This window comes from Lissotriton vulgaris, chromosome 3_1 (assembly GCF_964263255.1).
Source record: "Lissotriton vulgaris chromosome 3_1, aLisVul1.2, whole genome shotgun sequence".
Lineage (NCBI taxonomy): Eukaryota > Metazoa > Chordata > Amphibia > Caudata > Salamandridae > Lissotriton > Lissotriton vulgaris.
In genome coordinates this window covers 1,875,129,154-1,875,152,294 of record NC_141689.1, presented here as the reverse complement: position 1 = coordinate 1,875,152,294, position 23,141 = coordinate 1,875,129,154, and the positions used below count along the sequence as shown (strand labels likewise).

The following is a 23,141-nucleotide window of genomic DNA, read 5'->3' as shown; positions in this document are numbered from 1 at the left end:
AAGAAAGTCGCTGGATTTAATAATTTAAATTCTATCACTTATGTTGCAATAAAAGGTCACAGAATGGCAATATCTCCGATGAGGAGGAAAATTAGAGGGAAACTCGCAAATTTACTTTAAGTGTCAGAGAGATCTGTCATCATATAAGATAACTATTTTGTGGTTTTGTGTATATTACGCCAACATTTTTAGCAGGCTGAGAAATCACTGTCATGTGGAAGTACAGTCATTCTTTCAGAATAATCCTAATTTATTGCATCCATGTCACGCAGTTGTTAGTTGAGGATAAGTTATTGATTTGATTAGCTATTAGAGGTTTACAAACTGCAGACCTTGGGGCATATCTACAAGGAAATGGTGCAGCGAGGCAGCGCATTTTACAGCGCTGCATCATTTAAAAACACACATGGATGCACTGTATTTACAATACGGATACGGCTCACCCCTTTGTTTAAAAAAGCTGCAAAGCACCAACACAGACACCCTTGCGACATAGTGCAAGAGCACCGGCTTGTCAGGGGAATGATTGTTTATGTGCAGGAAGGTGTCCCTTCCTGCACATAAACAATCAATAATGGCGATTTGCTACTTCTATGTGTGCTGCATTTTGCAGCAAACATAGAAGTAGTAAATCATAATTATTTAATGATTGTTTATGTGCTTTCTAAATAAGGTGTAGGGGAATGTGCCACTGAAACGTCTTAAAAAGAGACGTTCCGGTGGCACAATCCTCTTGTAAATATGCTTCCTTGTTTGTGAACCCAACTGTCTGAAGAATTTTCCCACGGCATTCAGGCACTGTTGAAATTAAAATAGATGTGGATTCAGTCTACTGCTCTTTGGTATATTTCCAATTTCTCTCAAGCAGTTTTCCTCCATTCATTTTAATTTTGTGCAGCATTTATTTTACAACATTAAGAGGGCTGCACAGTTGGCATATAGATAAATGTACACCGAAGTTTTACACTATTACACATTGCAAATGAAAATGAAAATGACACAACTGAAACAAAAACAATTTCACATTTATTGCAAAAACACAAAAAACGGGAGATTAATATCCTGTAAATATAGTGTAAAAGAAATCTCAAACAAGAGCCGTATATTTTAATGGTTATATAATCCTAATCCTTGTGATTATTCTGTGCAATTTATTGTAGAATAGGGACATTGGTGTTCACATTGCCAAATATAAATGTCACAGCTAATTACACCATACAGTTAAATAATACAATAATATGCTACAAAGAGTTTAGGATAGCAATAATCACAATGCCAGGTAGTTTTTATTTTAAAAGGTAAAGTTTAATTTAAAATATAATTAAAATGAGTTTTATTAACTGCTTCAAAAATACACAACATTTCAAGTGACATTATTATTAATTCCCAATAGAAGCATACATTTGAAATTAGCAGCATTTAGAATAATGTGTGTGGTTCAGCATGCACAGGAAGTACCTTAGGGAATTTTCTAACTCGTATATTGTTGAATGGTGTGTTTGTATACAATTTGTCTCAGAGGAAATTGTTTTGAAACAGAAAGGGTTCAAATTCCAATACAATACTATATGATAGCCATCATTATGACTGATCATTATGCTATGCTCTATTTCTTTCCATTTTTCTGCTGATACTGTTGAACAAGTGTCTACTAATCTTGTAAATGTATAGTTATGCGATACAAAAATAATATCAAACTTAACACTACAGTAAACTAAATTAAATCTCTCAATATACATTCATTGATTAAATATTCCTAAACTTGTGTGTTGCATGGATGTAATGTTACTTTTTTTAAGCTTGAGCATCAAATAAATGTATGGGGAGGGATTTTTCATGCCCCTCTTACAGAAATGATTAGTGGCCTTACAAATGTGTTACAGGAGCATAGTTGAAGTCATCAGCCCACACTCTACTGCATGGCAAAGTCACAGCTAGTTTGGGACCGATTTACAAACCATTTTGCATATATGAACAAAGTGCAGGATTAAAGAATGATCAAATTCCCTATTAATTGTGATTAATTGTGATTTTTCGTTGTTCACAAATTTACAACTAAGGAGAGTTTGCTGAAATAGCCAGTGACCAGCACTAACAGGAAAATTCAGTGTACCCACAAGTACGGACGTTTGTAGTCATTCATGCATCGTTTAAAGGCTAGTTTTCTCTCAGGAAATACCCAGAAATGCGCTCCAGTCTCAGAAGGAATTGGAGTGCTTCCAGTGCGAGCAAATAGAGGACACAGAGTATCATCAATAGGGAGACAGATCAGGAGGTTTCTTTATTGGGAAACTCCCCATAAGGGAAAGAAGTTACATTTGAAAGCTTGCATCTGTATCAAATTTATACCTGTCGGTGGGATATCCTCCTGCATGCATTTTACACACTGATGTACTGATGCAAATCTGGAGTACATCCAGGGTTCTTGGTGAAGAATACAAAAATCAATTACAAATATAGGAGTTACGCATTGTGAATGGAGTCCCTATATATTCAAGTCTGACGTTATGATGTAGTCTTTAAGAAGAATATTTAAGAGTGCCGCACTTTAGGAGTCACAGTGGGTAACCTAGTTGGTAAGACAAATCAATAGGAAGTGTATGGTTAATGAATAGTCATTGTTGGTTCAATTAATATGTGTTACATAGTTTAGGGTTGATGATTACTTATCTTTTCTAACGTGTTTAGTTCAATTTGTTTTGGAGCACACTGGGCTCGATTCACAAAGGATGTGCAGTGAAGGCAAGGAATATTTTCCCTTATGAGAGATGTTTGGAGCGCATTTACAACTTTGACGGTATTCAAACAGAGTCCCAGATGTAGTCTTGGAAATCAGTGACAGCACTCAAATATGTAAGTATTTCTGAATGTACAACGTTAACCATGTGTACAACTATGCAAGTGGAATTTAACTGAAATGTACATTAGCATATTGATTGTTGTGTTACTTTCTCCACATGGAACATGTTCCACATAGACAGGCCCCTATCCTTACACCACCAAGAGATTAGGGGGCATATTAGCAAGAACCTCGTTAAAATGATCACAGTTTTAGCGGCAGGAAACTGCAGCTAAAATGGCAATAATGGGCTACTTACCAGTCTGCATCTGTTCTTGGCATTTAGAGCTGCATATTCTTACACTGTGCATTAGATCGCCACATGGTGTTGAGCTCGGATGATTGCATGTTGTTGTCGTCTTGGAAGAAGTCTTTGTAGTCACGAGATAGGTGACTCCTCCCTTGGATGATAGTGAGCCTGGGCATCGGCTCCATCCTTAGATTGTTTTTCGCCATGATGGGAAATGATGGAGTTTGTAGAAAGAAGAAAGGATGTCCATGCATGTGTATATATAATTACGATAGAAATAGAACAGATACAGGCCCCGGGGAGGCGGGAGGGCGTGTAAGAATCTGCAGCTCCACATGCCAAGAACAGATGCATACTGGTAAGTAGCATTTTCCGTTCGAGGCATATGAGCTGCAGATCTTACACTGCGCATCGATTGTACAGCAGTGTCTCCCCTAGCGGTGGTCACAGCCGTGGCCGGCAGTGGTATTACCTGCAGGGCGGTGACGTGGGGAGGGGCAGGGTGGGGGGTAGTAATGTATGGATACAGAGTTTTACAGGTAAGTAAACATTTAAATAAATAATACGAATTTCGTTGAGTGCACTGCATCCCCAAATGCGATGCAGTGCGCGCAACAAAATTTGTTTTATTTATTTATATGTTTACTTACCTGTAAAACTCCGTAATCCATACATTACTACCCCCTCCCCACGTCACCGACCTTTTTGCATACATTTAACAATCCACCTTGCAATTCCTGATTTGAAATGGGGTTGCCTTTATGTGGTGGAGAGAAAGCTACAAACAGTTGCTCTGTTTTACGAAAGGATTTGGTCCCTTGTTGGAGCAGCGTTAGATGTTCTGTGGACATTGGACGCTGTCTGGGTGGTATATTTGGGGGGTAGCTGTAAGCTCTAGGCAGTAACCAAACTGGATAATCTGTTTTACCCACTTGTCTGTTGTGATGGAATTCCAGACAGGTAGGAACTGTGTTAATCTCCCCCCTACAGGAATGGTATGCTGTTGGGGGAGCTGAAGGAAGTCACTGTTTAGTGGTGGAAGAGGATCGATTGTTGTTGATACCTCTACCTCTTCCCTTATTGTTATTAACTCTGTAGCCTCCTCTAAAGTATCCTTTATTAGAGAATGCTTGTGTATTAGTTTTAAACGAAGCTGAATTGTCTGCTCCAGCTTGTTTGGAGCCTCCTCTGTAAAAGGAGCTACGAAAGGGGCCTCTTGCTTGGGTGGACTGCAAAGCTCCCATAGACTTGGCTGTATCAGTGTCTTTTTTAATTTTTTCCAGAGCTGGGTCTACTTCTGCACCAAACAACTGTTGTTGGTTGAATGATTGATTTAAAATAGTAGTCAGTACCTCTTGCTTAAATCTTGAAGTGCGTAGCCACGCATGACGTCTAATAAGGACACTGGTGTTTATTGACCTGGATGCAGTGTTTGCCACATCTAGTGCGCATTTAATGGAATAATTAGATATAAGCTTACCCTCGTGTATGAGGTCATCTGCTTGTGCCTTATATTGATCAGGTAGATGTTGTAAGAGCTTTTCTAGCTGATCATAGTGAGCCCTGTCATATCTTGCTAGGAGGGCCTGTGTGTTAGCAATGCGCCATGCATTACTAGTTTGGGGAGGTATTCTATTCTCTAAAGCATCTATAATTTTGGACTCTTTATCAGGAGGTGGTGCTTCTCCTGATGTTTGTGAGTTTGCCCTTTTCCTAGCGTTTTTAAGTACTAGGGAGTCTAAGGGTAGCTGTCCCTTAATGTAAGCAGGATCCCCAGGAGCTGCTCTGTACTTTTTTCTATCCTTGGGTTTATTAATCTAGCCCGTACAGGATCTTTAAACACTTCTGGGGTATGTTTAATAACTCCTTTAATCATTGGCAGTATCTGCACATATTTTTGGGAATGTACAAAAGTGTCTAGTAAAAAACCCTCTTCTGCCTCACCTGATTGCATGGTGACATTGTGATAAATGGCAGACTTATGAATTAAGTTTCCAAACCCAATATTGTCTTCTGGGGGAGAAGGTTTAGATGGATATATATGTGGGTCAGGAATATCTGGTATATCGTGTGGGTTTGGATACTCCCAGTCTGGTTAACCTGTTGGGTAGGGAAAAGGGTCATCTGGGTCTTTCCAGCCCCCCATGCTATACTGATCATAATCAGCATCCTGAGGAGGTGTATGTTGTAGAGAATGAAGAGGAGAATTTTGAGGTGAAATGTTTAAAGGAAGAGCAGGAGAGGGAGATTCAAGAAGAAGAAGGGTGCATAGGAGATGTGGCAGAGTCCTTCTTGACAGGCACTGGAATTGTCGGTGCTGTATCTGACTTCCTCTTCCTATGTGGTCTGGTGGAAACATGTGGAAACATGTCCTGTTTGAGGGTCTATGTATATCCTCTTTTGCAGAGGATCAGGTCTGAAAAGCTCTTCTTCAGAAAATGGTTTCGGGCTTGTTTTTGTTTGTCTTTGTTTGTCTTTAGCCTTAGGAGTTGTTGTATAGTCCTGTGGCATACTTTTCGGCACCAAAGGTATCTTCTTCGGAGTCTAGTACTGGTTGGAGGGCTTGGAGTCATCGGAAGCAGGTTTTTGGGTTTCGGCACCGAAGATTTTGGGGTGGAAGCAGGTTTCATTGGTTTCTGTGCCGTATTGTCTTAAGGAGTCGACGGTTTCTGGGTCTTTTTCGGAATCGGGGCTTCTTTCGGTTTCGGTGCCGAGGGAGCTGGTCGTATCGGCACGTGCGGTTTGCTCGGTAAGGAGCTACCGAAAGGTCTCGACTGGGCCCCGAAGGTGGAGTTTTGACCTTAACCTTTTGTTTAGGTGGTTGGGCTGGGGTAGGGGCAGTTGTACTCACGCGTTGACCTTATGGTATGGAGTCATCAGAGACGTCTGCCTCAGATACGATTGGAGATCATCAGAATCTTCCTCAGAGACACATGGACCTTTATTGAAAAATATCCACCGGTTCTGGAGCTGATCTCTGCATGTTGCGTCGACGGGCCCTCCGATCTCGAATGGTCTTCTTGGATCGAAAGGACGCACAAGCTGTGCAGCTCGACTCGTCGTGTTCAGGTGATAAACACAGGATACACACCTCGTGTTGGTCGCAGTGTGGAAATTTTGCTCCACACCCGGGGCATTTTTGGAATGGTCTCCTTTCCATGAGGTGTAGGCCTCACCTCGTGGGTAGACCCGACGGCCCGCGTCGACAACCGTAATCGAAGTGATGAGGTCGAGTCTATGCATATTGAAGTTAAAGTTTGTTTTTAGAAAGTTTGGCGCGTCGAAGTCTTCAAAAAGTGGATTTTCGAACCGGAGCGTAAAAGTTGCATCCGAAACCAGTGGCGGAAAAAAACAATCTAATGATGAAGCTGATGCCCATGCGCACTATCATCCAAGGGAGGAGTCACCTATCTCGTGACTACAAAGACTTCTTCCAAGACGACAACAACATGCAATCATCCGAGCCCAACACCCGGTGGCGATCTAATGCACAGTGTAAGATCTGCAGCTCATATGCCTCGAACACATATTTTTCACCTACTCTTGACAGACGTAAGCCTGTGTGTGTTTAGAAGGTTGAAAAACCTCTGCAAGGGATATGTCATACCCCACATAACTAGAGTGTGTGGGTGTTAACATACATTTGTAGGTACAACCTCTTAAAACCAGCCACAATGCTGCCACAGGCTTTAAAATTGCAAATAGAGAAATTTCTCCACACAAGTACAAAGATTTTGGGCCTAGAGCTTACTGTGCCACAGAACTGAAGTTGCACCTTCGGATTGAGGCCACCCATGGTTAAATGTCAAAATAAGCCTGAGGTGCACATCTTCTCATTCAGAAGGCATCAGGCCTAGCTGGAATGTTCCACTTGTGATGGCACCATTGCTAATGATGAAGATATTGCAGATGATTTTTGTAGAAGCAGTGTGAGCAAAAAGACAATCAACTGCAATGTGGTATAGGGTTGTGAACAGTGGCTGCATTTATTCCAACCATCACTTAATGCTATCAAATTTGACTCTTGCTGTCTCTCACTGATGAAACCCAAGTACTCTGGGGTTACTTGAAATCATGTTCAGAAGGGAAAAGCCTCACAGTTGGGACATGACAAATTCTGATTTGCAAACGATTTCTGCCTTTATGAAGTAGCACAGTGAGCAAAACTTAATGGTTTGGAATGAGGCCCAAAGGAACTATCACATTACCTGTGCTTAATTTAAATATTCCACCAATCAGTTTGATGTTCTCAGTACAATACTAAACTCAACATGGTTCACCACACCAACTGCTCAGCTTGTCTCATTTTCCGACTGCTGCAATATTGTATTAAGATAAGCAGAGAGGTCAAAGCCATGCTGATTTAAGAGGGGGCAGTACATTCTAAATGAGGGTCGAGAGGCATGCATTACCTGGAACTGGGACTCATTTTCCAAATTGTCATTCTTTATTGTATAAACATGAGTTATTCTTCTGCAGTTCAGCAGACTTTGCAGTTTTCTTGCAAAAAACCTTAAATGAAAATTCACACCAAAATCGCACTTAAAGTCACATCAGCTACACAAATGAATCATGCCACCTAAACAAGAAACTCAGAATGGACTGCAAAGAAGCAATGGTTGTTTGTGATTCTAGTTTTAAAGATACTTAAACTTTCTCCATAAAGTTGTTTTGCAAGAATGTAAAATCAATTGTGGTGAATGCTATTTATGTGAAAAAATTGTGTAATGCTATTTTTTGCCAGAATCACATAAATCACTTACTTCCCTTGTTTGCCCTTCACCCGGATTCCATTTTCCTGCTGAATTACTCATCATTTTACTTCCGCCATGTTCCCTCACTAAGCCGGTTCCGCCCACTTCTTCCTAAACTATCTTTCTTCTGTATTCCTTTCCTACACTTCTGCATATTCCTTAGTATCCAGTTCTCTATACACACTAGTACCTGTACATCTACCAATTCCAAAATTTGTTTTTTAAAATTCATTGCAATCTCCATGCACCTCGACATATGTGCTAGTACATCAACTGTCATCAATGCTCTATTAACACCTTCAGTGCTCATGACGAGCTCAGCTCAGCTCAGCTCGTCATGAGGCACAGTGGCGCTGTGCTCATGACGAGCTGAGCTCGTCATGACTGCCGTTGCGCTCCCACGCAGGGATAATTCCCCCGCTGTGCTGAGCGTTCTATGAAAACGGGCGTGGTCATGACGAGCTCAGCTCGTCATGAGCACAGCGCCACCATGCTGCATGACAAGCCAAGCTCGTCATGAGCAACGCGGCGCTGCGCGCGGCCTCCCTCCCCCTGCAACGTGGGGGAATTAGCCCCACGATGAAGGAGTTAACTCGACTAGTGCCTAGATATTAGTACCTTTACCACGCCCTATACCATAGCACCCATTACTTCACATACCATTAGAACTATTTCCCTGATCTACCCAACTAAATGTACCTGTACGTATATGATAAGATTTTCAACTCTACGCTTCCCTAAAACTTATAACCCATTGCTACTCTACTACCTCAATTACATCGATACCCTATTGTGTCTACTCTTGTCCATACCCTTTTGTCACATTACTTTGTCTTCTTTCTTATTCCTGGTCATTTTATTCAATTGTACATCTTCTGTCTTTTTTCTTGATCCCCTCATATGTTACAATTTTTGGAAGCTTTATCTGCCTGTGTTAGTCATGCTGGTCTTATCAATTTTCTTCCTCTCATAAATTAGAGAGAGCCAAGCCTAAAAAGCTTGGGAGAAGGAGAGTCTATCCTTCAAACTGAAAACTGCCCAGGAATAAAGCCATGGATTGTCTTGGAGAGGAGAAAACACATACTTGCTCTTCATTGTAAGAAGGTATAATTGTATACCAAATTTACCATGTTTTCCAGTGAAACTCAATGGAGAATGTGATTGTACTCGACACTGTACCTAGCGTTTTCATATTCTTCAAGTTTCAGACTTGTAAATTACTACATTCATCTCTAATTGTTAGGCCTATTCTGGCTCCCCCAGTATGTTCCTTCATAGACTAATACTCTAGGTGCTACTATGTCACCTTCAGCCTACAAGCTATTTCCTGCATAACTCCAAGGACAAAGCACTATGCTGTAGAGCATCTCTACAACCAGTGCCTTATGCAGGGGTAGAGTAGCACTATGAAGCTGCTATGAAGCCCAGGTCCAGAAGATAACTCTGAAACAGCAAACAAACCTGTTTACAAGAAGACAGGAAAGGGGGATTCTGGGAGTAGCCTTCAATTTTATAGGGATCATCAGAGGAAGGGTTGGGCTGTTCTGTCGATAGAAGTTCCTGTCTTCGATTTAGAATTCACTTTTTTGTTTAAGAACCAAGGAATGAGACAAAAAGATAAAGCCACCTCTTACTTCCTCTTCATAATAGCATTCTCAATTCAGAGCGTTCCAACTAGCCTGTAGAGACGTATCTGTCAACCTTAAGAGCATTTAGAAATGCAGCATGAAGGAAGTAAAAAAACACTAATCTCTTGGAGGTTTATAAATTGCATTATCATTAAATAACTAATAAACATTTCATTTTGGTTCTTTCCAACAACACTAACTCAAATATTTGAGCACATTATTGCATGATTTTTCTTTGTTTTACCAGGGAAAAAAACAATGTTAATGGCCCCTCACTAATGCACTGACATTTTGAGGAATCAAACGTAATTTTTAAAGGCAGAAATATGTTTTACACTAGATCAACCAACGCCGAAAAGCAGAAAAATAAATAGGGCTCTCTGGAACATCTTATATTTTCAGTTCCATATTGCTATAAATATCCCACGGTTTTCGTTTGAGCCGAAAATGCAATCTCCTTTCCTTTCATTGGTGACTCGCTCTCACTTATTGAAACCCGTCTCTGATAACTGGTGACAGAATTAGAAATGATCTCAAAATAAATCCTGAAATCAGTTTAACATTTCACCCCGGCTACAGGACCTTCTAACAAAACTTTCTCTTTTCTAAACTCTATTTTTCTAGTTTACATAGATTTTCTTGTCATTGAAAGCTACTTTTCACATTACTTACCATTCTCACAAACACTTTCTAAATCTCTTTGCAATATTGTAATTTTGTACCATAAATCTTTTAATTCTCCAAGACATTTTAGCTTCTGACATAAAAATACTTTTACTTTTATTGAAAACTATCTTCAGAATAATTTCAGCAATTAACATCCCTGAACTAGCTTTATGATATTAGATCACTTAATGATAAAATAACTGTGTATTTAACTTCATCATTCGTTACGCATCTAGCGGTCTTCACCACCGCTATGAGTCAGGTATCTTACTCTGATGCAGCACTAAAATGGCCAACATTGGTGGTTTGGGTCACACCTTCTGCTCCTCAGAGGTGTCTGCTTCTATAGCTTTAGAAATCTACCACCTCCATTTGATACAACTGTTAATGCGCCATTCCATTGCATTGTTTTAGTAAACTTGAGCTAATTCCAGAAGCGATTTCATTCAAGCAGATCTTTTTAATTTTAGGTTACGACCTCCAGACTCAACCAACTCATGATTGGTGAGTTAAGGGGTGTGCTATAAATGGGTCTTCTTTAGACTAAACATGGGATAGCTCATTGAGCTGGTGGAGAACACAGGTATGTACACTGAACAGCTCATAGTGGACACCCAATTATGACAACATCTTGTCAATAGATGACGCATTTCATCTGAGAAACTCAATGTGTACGTCATTCATTTGTTTCTAAAAACGAACCCTATCAAAGAATAATGATTCTTATTTCTGGGGATTTCGCTCATTTCTCTGTCTCTTCTCTTTTGTCTTCTTGTGGCACGTCAAATTCTTACCACAACTGGGATCATTGTACTGCGTTTTGCACAGTTCTGCTTTCTGTTAAACCGATTTAATGTAAAACATGTGTGGGCTATTTATTCCTACCCCAATCTATTTCTTCCCATTAGGTTTTACTTTTCTAATCATATTATAATTATTTGTTAAGCTTGTCATAGATATTGAAGGTAGATATTGAATTCTCTATTTCAATTTGTTTTGTTTTGGCGGCTTGGTTGTTGTGCACATTACCTGCATATAAATTCTATCAAGTTTGCCTTAGCAATCAGGCCATGCTACCAGGGCGCCGATTCCGATCCGGTAAAAAAAATCCCCTGTACGATTCGTATTTGTAGCCGTTTCCGTACGACTCGTAAACACACCGTACGACCCGGCGAGTACGATCCGGACCGGGTGATCAGGACGCTATTTATACGGTCCACGTCAGGTAAGGGCGATTCGTACGGAAAAGCGCACAATCACATACACACCATACGGCACGTACCCCCCATGATCGCAGGGGTACGTCACGTACCCCGGCGATCATGGGGGGTACGCGCCGTACACCCAGCGTCCAGCGTACATGGGGTACGTGCCGTACACCCACCGTACATGGGGTACGGTGCGTACCCCATGTACGCTGGGTGTACGGCGCATACCCCCCATGATCGCAGGGGTACGCGGCGTCCCCGGGGGGGGCGTTCCGTACTTGTTTCGGCGCAAACTATGCGTTTACGGCTGTTTCCAGCTCCCGTAAAAAAAAGGGTTGTACGGTGCGTACCCGACACAAATCGTACTTGCTGGGTCATAAAAACCAGCCGCGAACCGTAGCGATGTCACGTACAGCGGGTTCCGAGTGACACTCGTACGGATATTTTAGTCGTACTGAGTCCTGTACGACTCGTACGGTCTTTGGCTCCTGGTACGAATCGTACTTCGTCGTACGTACGGGGACGTTTACGGGTACGATTCGTACGGGGAAAATTGCTCCGTACGACGATTCGGAGCGCATTTTACCGGATCGAAATCGACGCCCAAGTGTGAGCGTACATTACCTTTGTTAAAACCTGCCTGTTTATCTTTGTGGGACAGATTTTGGCTCGATGCCCAGCATGCTGCTTTAAGGTGGATTCTAAAATGTATTGAGATGGCAATGAGCAACCAAAATTATTTTGATACAAAAACCCAAAAATAAATTAATGATCATGTGCAAGAGACCATGTTATGAATGAATAGATGCTACTGACTGGGACATCTGGATAAGAGCACTGTCCTGAATGAATCTTAGGCGTTATAGGACATTGTGCCATAAATGCCCACAATGATACTTATTTAACCATAACTTCTAATATGTTAGGTTGGAGCAAAATTACACAATTATTCTAATTATTTGTACATAAAAGGGCATACGTATGTGCATGCAGAAATGTTGAAATATTTATATTTTGAGGGTCATGTGTTTGAAATACAACATATAGCTAGGTAATCAGAAATTCACAAACAATTATACTGTAGGCAAAGCATACTAGATGCTGCAGAATATTAAGTCACATATTTGCATTACCTGTATTAAGTATTTTCTTAAAGCTGTGATCTTTAAGTAGTTGGTGTTACACCACCTGGCATTTTAATAGTGGCATTGGGTATCTGTTGTTTCCTTTTCACGAAGTGCATTAAAGTGCTTTTATATATACGGTTAAACCTTCTTTATACATGTAAAAAATAGGTTTTTACAAAGTTGCATTTGACAATGCAAAATAACATCTATCCCTTTGATTTGCCAAAGAAATTAGCATTTGCAGCATCAAAACTTTTCGTTTGGAAGCAAATCTTTGAATTTTTTTCCTGATGGTAAGCATCTAGAAAGTAACAGATCCCAGGAATGTCACTGGGGAAGTCTGGCGGCAACTCCTCTCTCGAGCGGGGTGTAAACTGGAATCCTTGGAAGTCTTTGAGTAGTCTGCAAAGAAATGAAAAAGAGCTATTAGAACAGGAGTATTATCTTAAACTACAAATCTATACCTTTTCACAAAAAGATATAGGCATCATTGTTACATTTTGCGATTTCTTAATTGCGAAAATTAAGGAATCGCAATTAAGAAATCGCAAAATGCTATGCATTGAAAAATCGCAATATTTTTTGCGATTCTGTATTTTTCCGTAATTGCAATTCACAATTTGCGAATCGCAATTAAGGAAAACCCTTCCCATTGATTCCTATGGGCCAAAAGGCTCATAGGATTGAATGGGAAGGCATTCAGATTTTGCGAATTTCAAAATGTGAATGCAATTTCAAGGGTGCAGGGGGGGGGGTTCAAAGAACCCCTACCTGCACCCCTGAAATGTAACTTTAAATGCAATTTACACACACACATGCCCCAAGGGCATGTGTGTGTGTGTGTAAATTAAAAGTTTCAAAAATGCAATTTGTGCATATTTGAAAGTTTTCGGTAAATTAGCATGAAGTTCAACTTCATGCTAATTTACCACTTCCAAATTGCGAATTCGCAATTACAAAATGATCATGCATTGCATTTAAGAAATCCGAAATTGTGATTTCTTAAATGCAATCGCAATTTTAGAAATCGCAACATGGTTGCGATTCCTAAAATTGCGAAATGCATGATGCATTCCAAATTAGTCAATTGCATTCGCAAACGGCCGAAAATTGCGATTCGCACCGTTTGCGAATGCAATTGACTTTGATGTATGTGGGCACTAATGTTATAACATGCAGGATGGTGAAAAAAACAAATTCTTGTTTGCACCATATATTTGGTCAAAGTGTGAATCATTTGAACACGAATTGGCCGGCAGAGAATTGCCTTTCACATATCTCAATCTTTTTTACCGACATCTATATCACGTAGCAAAAACTAGTTGACATCAATAGCTATCAGCGTACATCCCGATGTATCCTTATTCCACAAAGAAGAAAGAAGATCACTACAATATACAAGCCAATGTAGAAGTTGGGCAACTGCGATTCTTTATTGATAACGAAATCCAAATGCAAAACTTTTTATCAGAAATCAGAATTTGTATTTGTGAGTTCAGTAGAAATGTAATAACACTTTAAGCTTCTGTAAATCTATTCAAATCAAGATAAATCTTTTTCAAACTCAAATTCCCAGTGAGAATGATTACTTGATCTGCACTATTTAGATTTTGAGTGTGGCAAAGGTTTTGATAAAGCAAAACGGAGCTACCATATGGGCATTTGGGAAAGCAACCCATATTTCATGCATAAATCCCAGGCCATAGAAAAAAAGTGGCATAAGAATGGATTCATGTTTTGGTAAAGACACAGTGGCCCATATTTTTCAAACTACTTTTGGTTCACACAACCAGCACAACTGATTTTGCCTCATTATAAAGTGCTTCATAAACTCATAATGGGTAGTAAGTTCTAAGAAAATGAAATTACAATATTATACAATTCAACAGTGTTAGAAATTGGGGTCTCTAGTAGGCAATGATTGGTACCTTTGTCCAAGTAGGGAACCTTCTTCCTAGTCAGGGTACGGGGGATACACTTATAAAACAACCTCTGCATACCCCCTTGGTAGCTTGACATGAGCAGACAGGCTTATCCCAGAAGCAGTGTGTAGAGCATTTGTGAATACATACAGTAATACAGTGAAAACACTACAAATGGACACCACACCTCTTTAGAAAAATAGGTAATGTTTATCTAAACCAAAACAAGGCCAAAAACTACCAAAACCCTCAATACAGTTATAAAGATATGATTCTTTAAAGGTAGAAACAGTTATGTTCCAAGAAAATGTGGGATGAGACACTTTTACACAAATACCTTGGATGCTTTGAAAAAATGCAAGCAAAAAGGGTCACAGGGAGGGTGATGCATCAGTTCCTTATTTATACTCAGAAAAAGTGATGAGTTTGTTCCTTGCCCCAGGGGAGAAGATGCGTTGGTTCCTTACTGCTGCACAGGGAAAGTGATTCATCGGTTCCTTACCAGAAAGGAGGTGATGCGTTGGTTTCTTACTGCATGGGGAGGTGATGAGTCGGTTTCTTACTGTGTACCCTAATGATGCGACAGACTTGACGCTTTGATGCGATGCATGACAATCCGGTACGAAACAATGCATAAAGACCTGGGATGCACTCCGATGTTTTCAGCTGTGTCCCCTCGAAGCATCGGTTCTTCCACAACAGGGTCTGCATCAGAATCGGTGTGGTGACCTTGGACGTTGGAGATGGGTGCACAGGATTAGTCACACTGCAGATGCTGCTTGAATCCTTCGGCGGCGGCAATGTATCAGATAATTCTTCTCGCACCGTTGTGATGCGCTGGAAACAGGCGATGCATCAGTTTTCACAGTTCTTGCAGTTTCCAGTTCCTAAACAACCTCCAGAGGTCCAGAACTCTGGCAGGAACCACTGAACAGGTCAGAACTCCCACCAAAGGAGTTCAGGGGGAACTGGGGATGAAGTATTTGTGTCCCTGAGACTTCAGAACAGGAGCCAAGCTCTATTTCAAGCCCTTTAAGACCTTCCTCAAGGAGGGAGCACAGCACACAGCACACACCACACAGCAAAGTCCACTGCACCCAACCCCAGACAGCAAACAGCACAGGGGCATTATTCCTCCTCAGTTTCTCCAGCTCTTCTCCTTGACAAAGGTTCCTCTTGATTCGCAGCAGTGATCTAAAGGTCTCGGGTCTGGGCCCCTCTTTTTATAATACAAAATCCTTTGCTCTCTGTGGCAGAGAATCTCTTTGCCCAACCAAAACTTGTTCTGTACTCTCTGGAGCAGAGTCCTCGCAGGAGGTGGAGTCAGCATTGTCTAAGGCAGACCACGCTAATTCAGGTGCAACAGGAATCTCCTTCCCTTACTCTGAATGCAGCCCAGGTCCATTCAGCCCAGCCCTGACTCATTCTGGAAAGGCAGGACACACCTAACCCCCAAGTGGCTGTCTGAACAGAATGCACATCCCCAGTCCCTGTGACTCCAAATCCAGACAGTCAATACGCCACGTAGCAGAGGCACACTGGATGGTTAGCAGGGCTGGACTGGCTACCGGGCGTTTTGGTGGGCTGCAAAGCTGGAGGCCGATTTCACTGCGGTGGGGGCTGATTTTGAGGATGGGGATCTATATGTACTTCTAAATAAAGAGAGCAAAACAAAATATTTTAAAGCATACTTTAAAACCATTTGGTTTTGCATTGCTTACTTAGAAATGCTCAGTAGCCAGTTCACCTCTGATGGTTAGGCAAGAAAATACCAACTTTCTAAGAGTGGTATTTTCAAACCCAGAATGTAAAAATCACCCTCACTAAAAGATGCCTTTCAACATTCTGAGTTCAGGCATATCAAACGTTATTTTCCGATCTAGTTCCCATGGGCAGTAAAACTTATAAGAGGTTATGAGTAAACGCCCCATTCTATTCTATGGGACAGATAGCCTTACAATAGTAAAAACAAATTCGCAGTATTTCGCTATCAGGACATGCCTCACACATAAGGACAGTTCCTACCTTTCACATAACTGCACCCTGCCCACAGGAGTACCTTGGGTCTACCTTAGGGGTGACTAGCATGTAAGAAAAGGGAAGGTTGGGATCTGGTAAGTGGGTACACTTGGCTGTCGTATGTTGTGCACACCCTTTTTAAAGCAGATTTATATTTGATTCTGCAATGATTTGTACTACTGGTTTATCAGTGTTAGTATGTGCTTAGCGTGCTGGTCAGGGATGAGGCTGCCTACCTCATATAACAATTGTAATTATAGCAAGTGTACAGGATCACTATTGACCTGGCCGCACAGCTAGGGGATTCATCCAACAGGATTAACAAGTTTATTCTTGAGTGTACATACAATAGAAATGTGTTCAAATCAATGACACTGTGATTTTTATTGTTGTGGGTAATTTCAAGTGGTGATAGCTTGTAGCCTTAGACCATGGCCAGCATCATGTCACTACTCCTCCTGGTGCCGAGGTTTGGTGAAGTGCAGTAAGATTTGGGAGCAGGAAGTAGCCTGCAGTGGCATGCAGCACCTGAACCTTACGAGAGATCCAACTGACCACCTTCATCAAAGAGAACGCCATCCTCGACCCCTCCCAGTCCAGATTTTGCTGCAACCAGAGCACTGAGACTGCCTTCCTTGCCACCACATCCGCATGCTACTCGACCAGGGCCACACTGCGGCCCTCATTCTACTAGACCTCTCCGCAGCCTTCGACCCCGTCTCCTACCGGACTCTTGCAGCCAGACTCCATGACACCAGTATACTGGGAACTGCCATCGACTGGATCTGCTCCTTTCTCTACGGCAGAACCCAAAGAATCAGACTCCCTCCCTTCCTCTCCTGAACCTACTGCGATCAACTGCGGAGTACCCCAGGGATCCTCGCCCAGCCCCACGCTCTTCAACGTCTACATGGCCCCCCTCGCCGCCATCGTCAGACAGCATGGGCTCAGCATAGTATGTTACACCAACGACACCCAGCTCATTCTCTCTCTTATTAAGAACCCCAAAGACACCAGACTCAGCTCCAAGAGGGAATGAAAGAGGTTGCGGCCTGGATGAGCAACAGCTGCCTAAATCTCAACTCGGAGAAGACAGAGGTACCTGTCCTCAGACCCTCCCCCACTGTGTGGAACAGCTTCTGGTGGCCACCTGCCCTCGGAAACCCACTCACCCCAACGGACCACGCCTGAAACCTCAGCATAATCCTAGACTCCTCCCTCACCTTGACCTGGCAGATCAACGCCGTCACCTCCACCAGCTTCAACTCCCTCGGCATCCTCCGCAAGGCCCTCAAGTGGATCCCATCCGAATGCAGAAAGACCATCACCCACGCTCTCATAACTAGCAGATTGGACTTTGGCAACACCCTCTATGCCGGAATCAAAAACCTTCTACACAAGCGCCAAACCTTCCAGAACACCATAGCCAGACTCGTCCTTGGAAAACCACGACACAAGCACATGACCCAGCACCTACGAGATCTCCAATGGCTCCCCATCGAGAAGAGAGTGACCTTGAAGCTACTCATCCATGCCTACAAATCCCTCCACAACATCGGACGCAAATACCTCAACGAGTCTCCTTCCATGTACCCAAAAAGAACCTCCGCTCCACCGATCTCGCCCTGACAGAAACCACACGCATTGGTAGAACCAAAGCAGGTAGCCGAGCCTTCTCCTACGTCACAGCAAAGACCTGGAACGAGCTCTCAGTCAGCATCAAATGCTCCCCCACTCTGCACACATTCAGGAAGTGCCTCAAGACCTGGCTCTTCGACTGATCCGGAGCTGCACCCCCACCCCATGCGCCTTGAGACCCTCACAGGTGAGTAGCGTGCTTTATAAACCCTTGATTGATTGATTGATTGATTGATCCATATGACAACTGGGTTTAAGACCTGACTTCTGGCCATGCTTATACGTCTTGACCGTAGGCCCAGCAATGTACAGCCTTCAACTGTTCTCAACAAGATCTGGGCACAACCAGTGGCATCTTACCACAACCCGTGCCTTGTCTCTGTGATGATAACCCACTGCATGCGGCATTCCTAGGATCATTATGGCCTTTAATACCACATTCCATCCTTGCTAAAGAGCTTTGGTGTACCAACACAAATTCCGTTTAACCTTTCCAATAGGAGAGGGAAGAACATGTTACCCCATTCCAAATCTCCCCATGGTACCATGGAGGGTTATGACTGCATCCTTCAAATTCTCCCAAACCTTGCCCAAGGGTCTGGAAGAGTTAAGTTTGCTATTGCCTTACAATTTCCAAAGCCCACTGTCTTACACATGAGGTGGGTAGAGTTTAGCCAGCTTCATTAACTTCCAATGGACCAGGAAAGGATTTCTGGATAACTCTACCATTTTTTCAAATCACATCTCAGGACTAACTTCCACAGCCTTGTCAATAACTTACAAGGGAAAGACTTTCTCACACTTATATGCAAATGACCGGAGTATGATATCTCCTGATATGGGACACTGGCACAGTTCACAGGCATCTTGTCTCTGGAGAAAAGTGACATGAGGCTGTTGTCAGTTCACTCTGGTGTGTAATCCTGCAAACAAATGGAAGGAGAAGGTCTGCCCAGACAGTTGTTATCTGCTCCATTGTCCCTTTCACAATAGACAGAGCAGAACCACTAGTACATCTACAGCCATAACACTGTAGAGAACAGTAGTGTGCCAAGTAATCTTTCTGATATTGCTATTGAGAATGTGACGTCCTACAAATGTTAACTGTTGTAGAGCATAAGCCAGTGAAGCTGACTGTCTCCTTGAGAGATGCAATATACTGCTGTGAATTATCAATACCTGCATTGCACTATGAGCAAACTGTTGATAAAATGGCAAGAAAGATCTGCAGTGGTATGCCAAAACATTTAAAACAGCACCCATAAAAAAGCCAAAATGCTTTGTGGAGCTTGATCATCACTTTAGGGCATTGCACCTGCAACTGGATTCATAGGTTAACCACTGAGCTACTTACCAGGGTAGCACGTGATGGTTTTTACTGCTGCCTGCATGTAAGAGAGGGACCTGTACTCTAGCCTGTAAGTAAAGGAAATACATGCAAACGTCGTTTTTATGTGAATATGAGTACCACTGCAGGGAAGATGCAATTTCAGCTTCACACTGCTAACTGCCTGAAATCATTAATATGCTAGAATGAGTTACTATTCTGCTGAGCCTGTAAGGTCTGTCTAACCTGAAGGATGTTTCTGCTGTCTATGACCCGAGATTATTAAACTCTGTAACATATCATTTTCTCATCCTATGCCTTTGATATAGATTCCATGGGCTAATTCAAAGCCAGGAACAAATCTTCATTCAGTTGGTACTGGCCAACTCAAGGTTATGAGTGATGCTGTAAGACCGAACTCCTATGATTTCCTCCTCTCCTCATGGACATTTTACCAGCAAAAACCTGGTGAAACAGAGGTTGAAAATACTGAACATTAGTAATTACAATGGGATTTAGGCACAAAAAATCTAATTCCCAATATAATTGTACATTTCTCAGGGTGCATCGTGGCCTACCACAATATTTCATCACTTTGGATTTACTAATCAATGTAGTATTGCTCACTAAATGTGCGGGAATATTACATTGTTATTCTCAGGCCACTCAAAGGGTCTGCGTCAGTAAATTAGGTACAATCTGCGGGTTAATGGCAAAGTAAAAAATGAATAACAGGAAAGAGAAATGAAGGAATGTTGGTAGACCTGGCATCCTTGACGTGGTTTTTGCCTCTACCTCCTGTGTTTTTGATGCTGTGCTGGATTTCGTTTTTTCTGACTTAGATGCTTTGGGCACTTTGCCACTGCTGATCAGTTTAAAAAGTGCAAGTGCTCCCTGTATACATTGTTATTGTGATTGGTGCTCCCTGATTGGCATATTTGTTTTACTAGTAGGGCCCTAGTAAAGCGAAATAAGTGTACCAGCGCTGGTAAATCAAATGCTGCTAGTGGGCCTGCAGCACTGATCGTGCCACCCACATGAGTAGCCCTGAAAAGATGTCTCAGGTCTGCCACCGCAGTGCCTGTGTGCAGTTTGTTAACTGCCATGGTGACCTGATAAAGTGCACCCACTTGCCAGGCCCTACCCTTCCCTTTTCTTACATGTTAGTCACCCCTAGGATAGGCCCAAGGTACCCCTGTGGGCAGGGTGCAGTGTATGTGAAAGGTAGTACATGCCGTGATGTGTGTGGCATGTCCTGATAGTGAAATCCTGCCAATTTCATATTTCACTATTGAAAGGCTATCTGGCCCATAGGAAAGCATGGGAGTTAATTTCTAACATCTTATAAATATAACTTCCCATATGGACCAGATAGGGGGAAAAAAGTTTAGTATGTCTGAACTCAGAATTTAAAGAGGCTTCTTTTAGCGAAAGAGATTTTTACATTCTGTGTTTAAAAATACCACTTTTAGAAAGTAGGTATTTTCTTGTTTGGGCATCCACTGTGCCTCTGCTAGGATGTGTATTGACCGTCTGGTTTTGGAGTGGCAGGGGCTCGCGATGTGCAGTAGCTCCAGAGAGTTTGATAAGTCAAGGCTAGGCTGAATAGACCTGGGCTGCATTTAGAGTAGGGGGAGGAGTTTCCTTTTGCACCTGAATGGTAATGGTCTGCCAAAGACAATGCAGTCTCTGCCTCCTTCCAGGCAGCTGCACTGAGGGGACAGAAGTGGTTCTGGCTCAGCACAGGGCTTCTCTGCCACCAGAGAACAAAGGATTTTGCTGTATAAAAGGTGGGGCCCAGACCCCGGGATTTTACACCACTTTGTGAATCAAGAGAAACCTTTGCATCGAGAAAAGCTGGAGAAACTGGACGAGGAGTACTGACCCTTTGCTGTGTGCTGTCTGGGGTTGGCTTGCAGTAGCTGATTCTGCCAAGGGAAGGAAAAGGACTTTGCTGTGTGTTGCGTTCCCCCCTGCTTGAGAGGAGTATCCAAGGGCTTGTGCGTGCTGGCCTCCTGTAGTAGGAAACTCAGGGACCACAAAGTTTCCAAGTACCTTTGATTGCTTAATCAGACTGCACTGTGTGCGTGTGCACTTGCAAAGCGCTCTGTGCACCTTGACCTCCGTGAAGCCTGAAAGCGTTCAGCGCTCCTGCCTCTCACTGCTCCAGGTCTGGCTTCCTCCATGTTACCCCTGGGAACCTGACGCGCTCCCTCAGAGGAAGAGGCAGTTTGAAAGGAGTTACCCAATCATTGGCTCCGGCCTGAGTTCGGGGCCAAAGCTCGGTTGCCATGGGAGCAGCTCAACCAGGCTGCGAGGTGTTACCTAGCAACAGGATTCCCTCACCGCAGGGAAGCCGCAATTGAGTAACCCCGTCCAGCAGGATATCAACTCGAAGCGCCAGGTAGCGAGGATGCGCTCCCTTCAGGAATGAGCTGCTGCGTTTCCCCGCTCCTCAACATGGACTTACCACACAGTTCTCAGCCCGAGGATCAGAGGAGCCTAAAGCTTGTGTCTCCTGTTTCCTCTGGATCACGCAAAGCTTCTTCCCACTGGCAGGGTTACTGCCCAAGGCACCAACGGGTGCATGAGGGAGTGACGCAGAGGGCAAGACCAGCCCTGCAGGTGGTGGCGATGTACGCTCCCAGCCGGGGCCTCGACAAGTATCGGAGAGCCCGGAGGTGCACAGGGACAAAGGACTACCACCCAGTTAATGCTCAGTTCTGCGCACTGAGCCGTGATGCAATGTTCTTTCACGCAACCAGGAGGGGTTGTAGAAATAAGTCCTTTTTCACCTATGTGATCAGTGGCAGCTTGAAGCAATTTTTATAATACAAAGGACATATGTTTTTACCTATGTGATCAGTGGAGCTGGGGGCACCTCTTATGATACAAAGGGCACGTGCTGTTACCTAAGTGATTATTGGAACCAAATGCATTTTTGGAACACAATATATAAAATGTGTGACTCATTGATACTGCTGCATTTTCTGAATAATACAAAGGCTAAATTTTTTTACATACCTTAGTGTGGGGTTTCCTTTGTGGTGTGCCTACTGTGATATTGGTGCGTGTGTGTTGTGCAAACGATTTACACATTGCCTCTGGGATAAGGCTGACTGCTCTGCCAAGCTACCAAGGGGGTGAGCAGGGGTTATCTTCAGCATGTGACTCACTTGCCCTGACAAGAGTGGTGGTTTCTGCCTGGCTTAGGGGCATGCACTAGCCAACCAGAAATCCAATTTCTAACAAATGTGGTTTTTGTCAAATATATCCTTTGTTCAAAAAATTGGGTTACAGGTTGAGAGTGTGGAAGATTTACTCAGGCAACAATCACAATCCTTGTCCGGGAGCTCCAAAGAAAGTCACTTAATTGACCTATGCTTAATCTCTGGCAGCATGGTGCAAAGCAATTAGGCTTAATTTAGAGGTAATGTGTAAAGTATTTATGCAGCACACAAACAGTATTAAAGTAAATAGATACATGTTTAATAGATGAAATGATATCAGAACACAAAATTCCAAACAGTAGAACTGGAGATGTTGGATTATAAGGTTTTTTGTAAAAATACCCTAAACGGTGCAAAGCGCCAACTGTGGTCATCTGGTCTCGCTGGACCGAGGCAAAGTCTCAAATTCAGGTAATGGAGCACAGACCAAATTCGGACAGCTGAGAGTTGCACCTTATGTCCTTTTTTTTCCATAGTTTTATATAGCGAGCTTGACAAGAGGTATCAAGTATCAGAGCACTTTACATGAGCAC

At 42.7% G+C, this 23,141-nt stretch overlaps 1 protein-coding gene across 2 annotated transcripts in view; it reads right to left on the bottom strand.

Annotated features, from left to right (window-relative positions):
- Positions 1-11,423: 11,423 nt before the first annotated feature.
- The window catches only part of GUCY1A1 (guanylate cyclase 1 soluble subunit alpha 1), a 472,623-nt gene continuing 460,905 nt past the window's right edge, over positions 11,424-23,141 (bottom strand). For both annotated transcript variants that reach the window (XM_086962337.1, XM_086962338.1), the window contains exon 9: positions 11,424-12,874. In XM_086962337.1, coding sequence (XP_086818463.1) covers positions 12,679-12,874 — 196 coding nt within the window. In that variant the 3' untranslated portion in view covers positions 11,424-12,678. The remainder of the gene's footprint in view (positions 12,875-23,141) is intronic.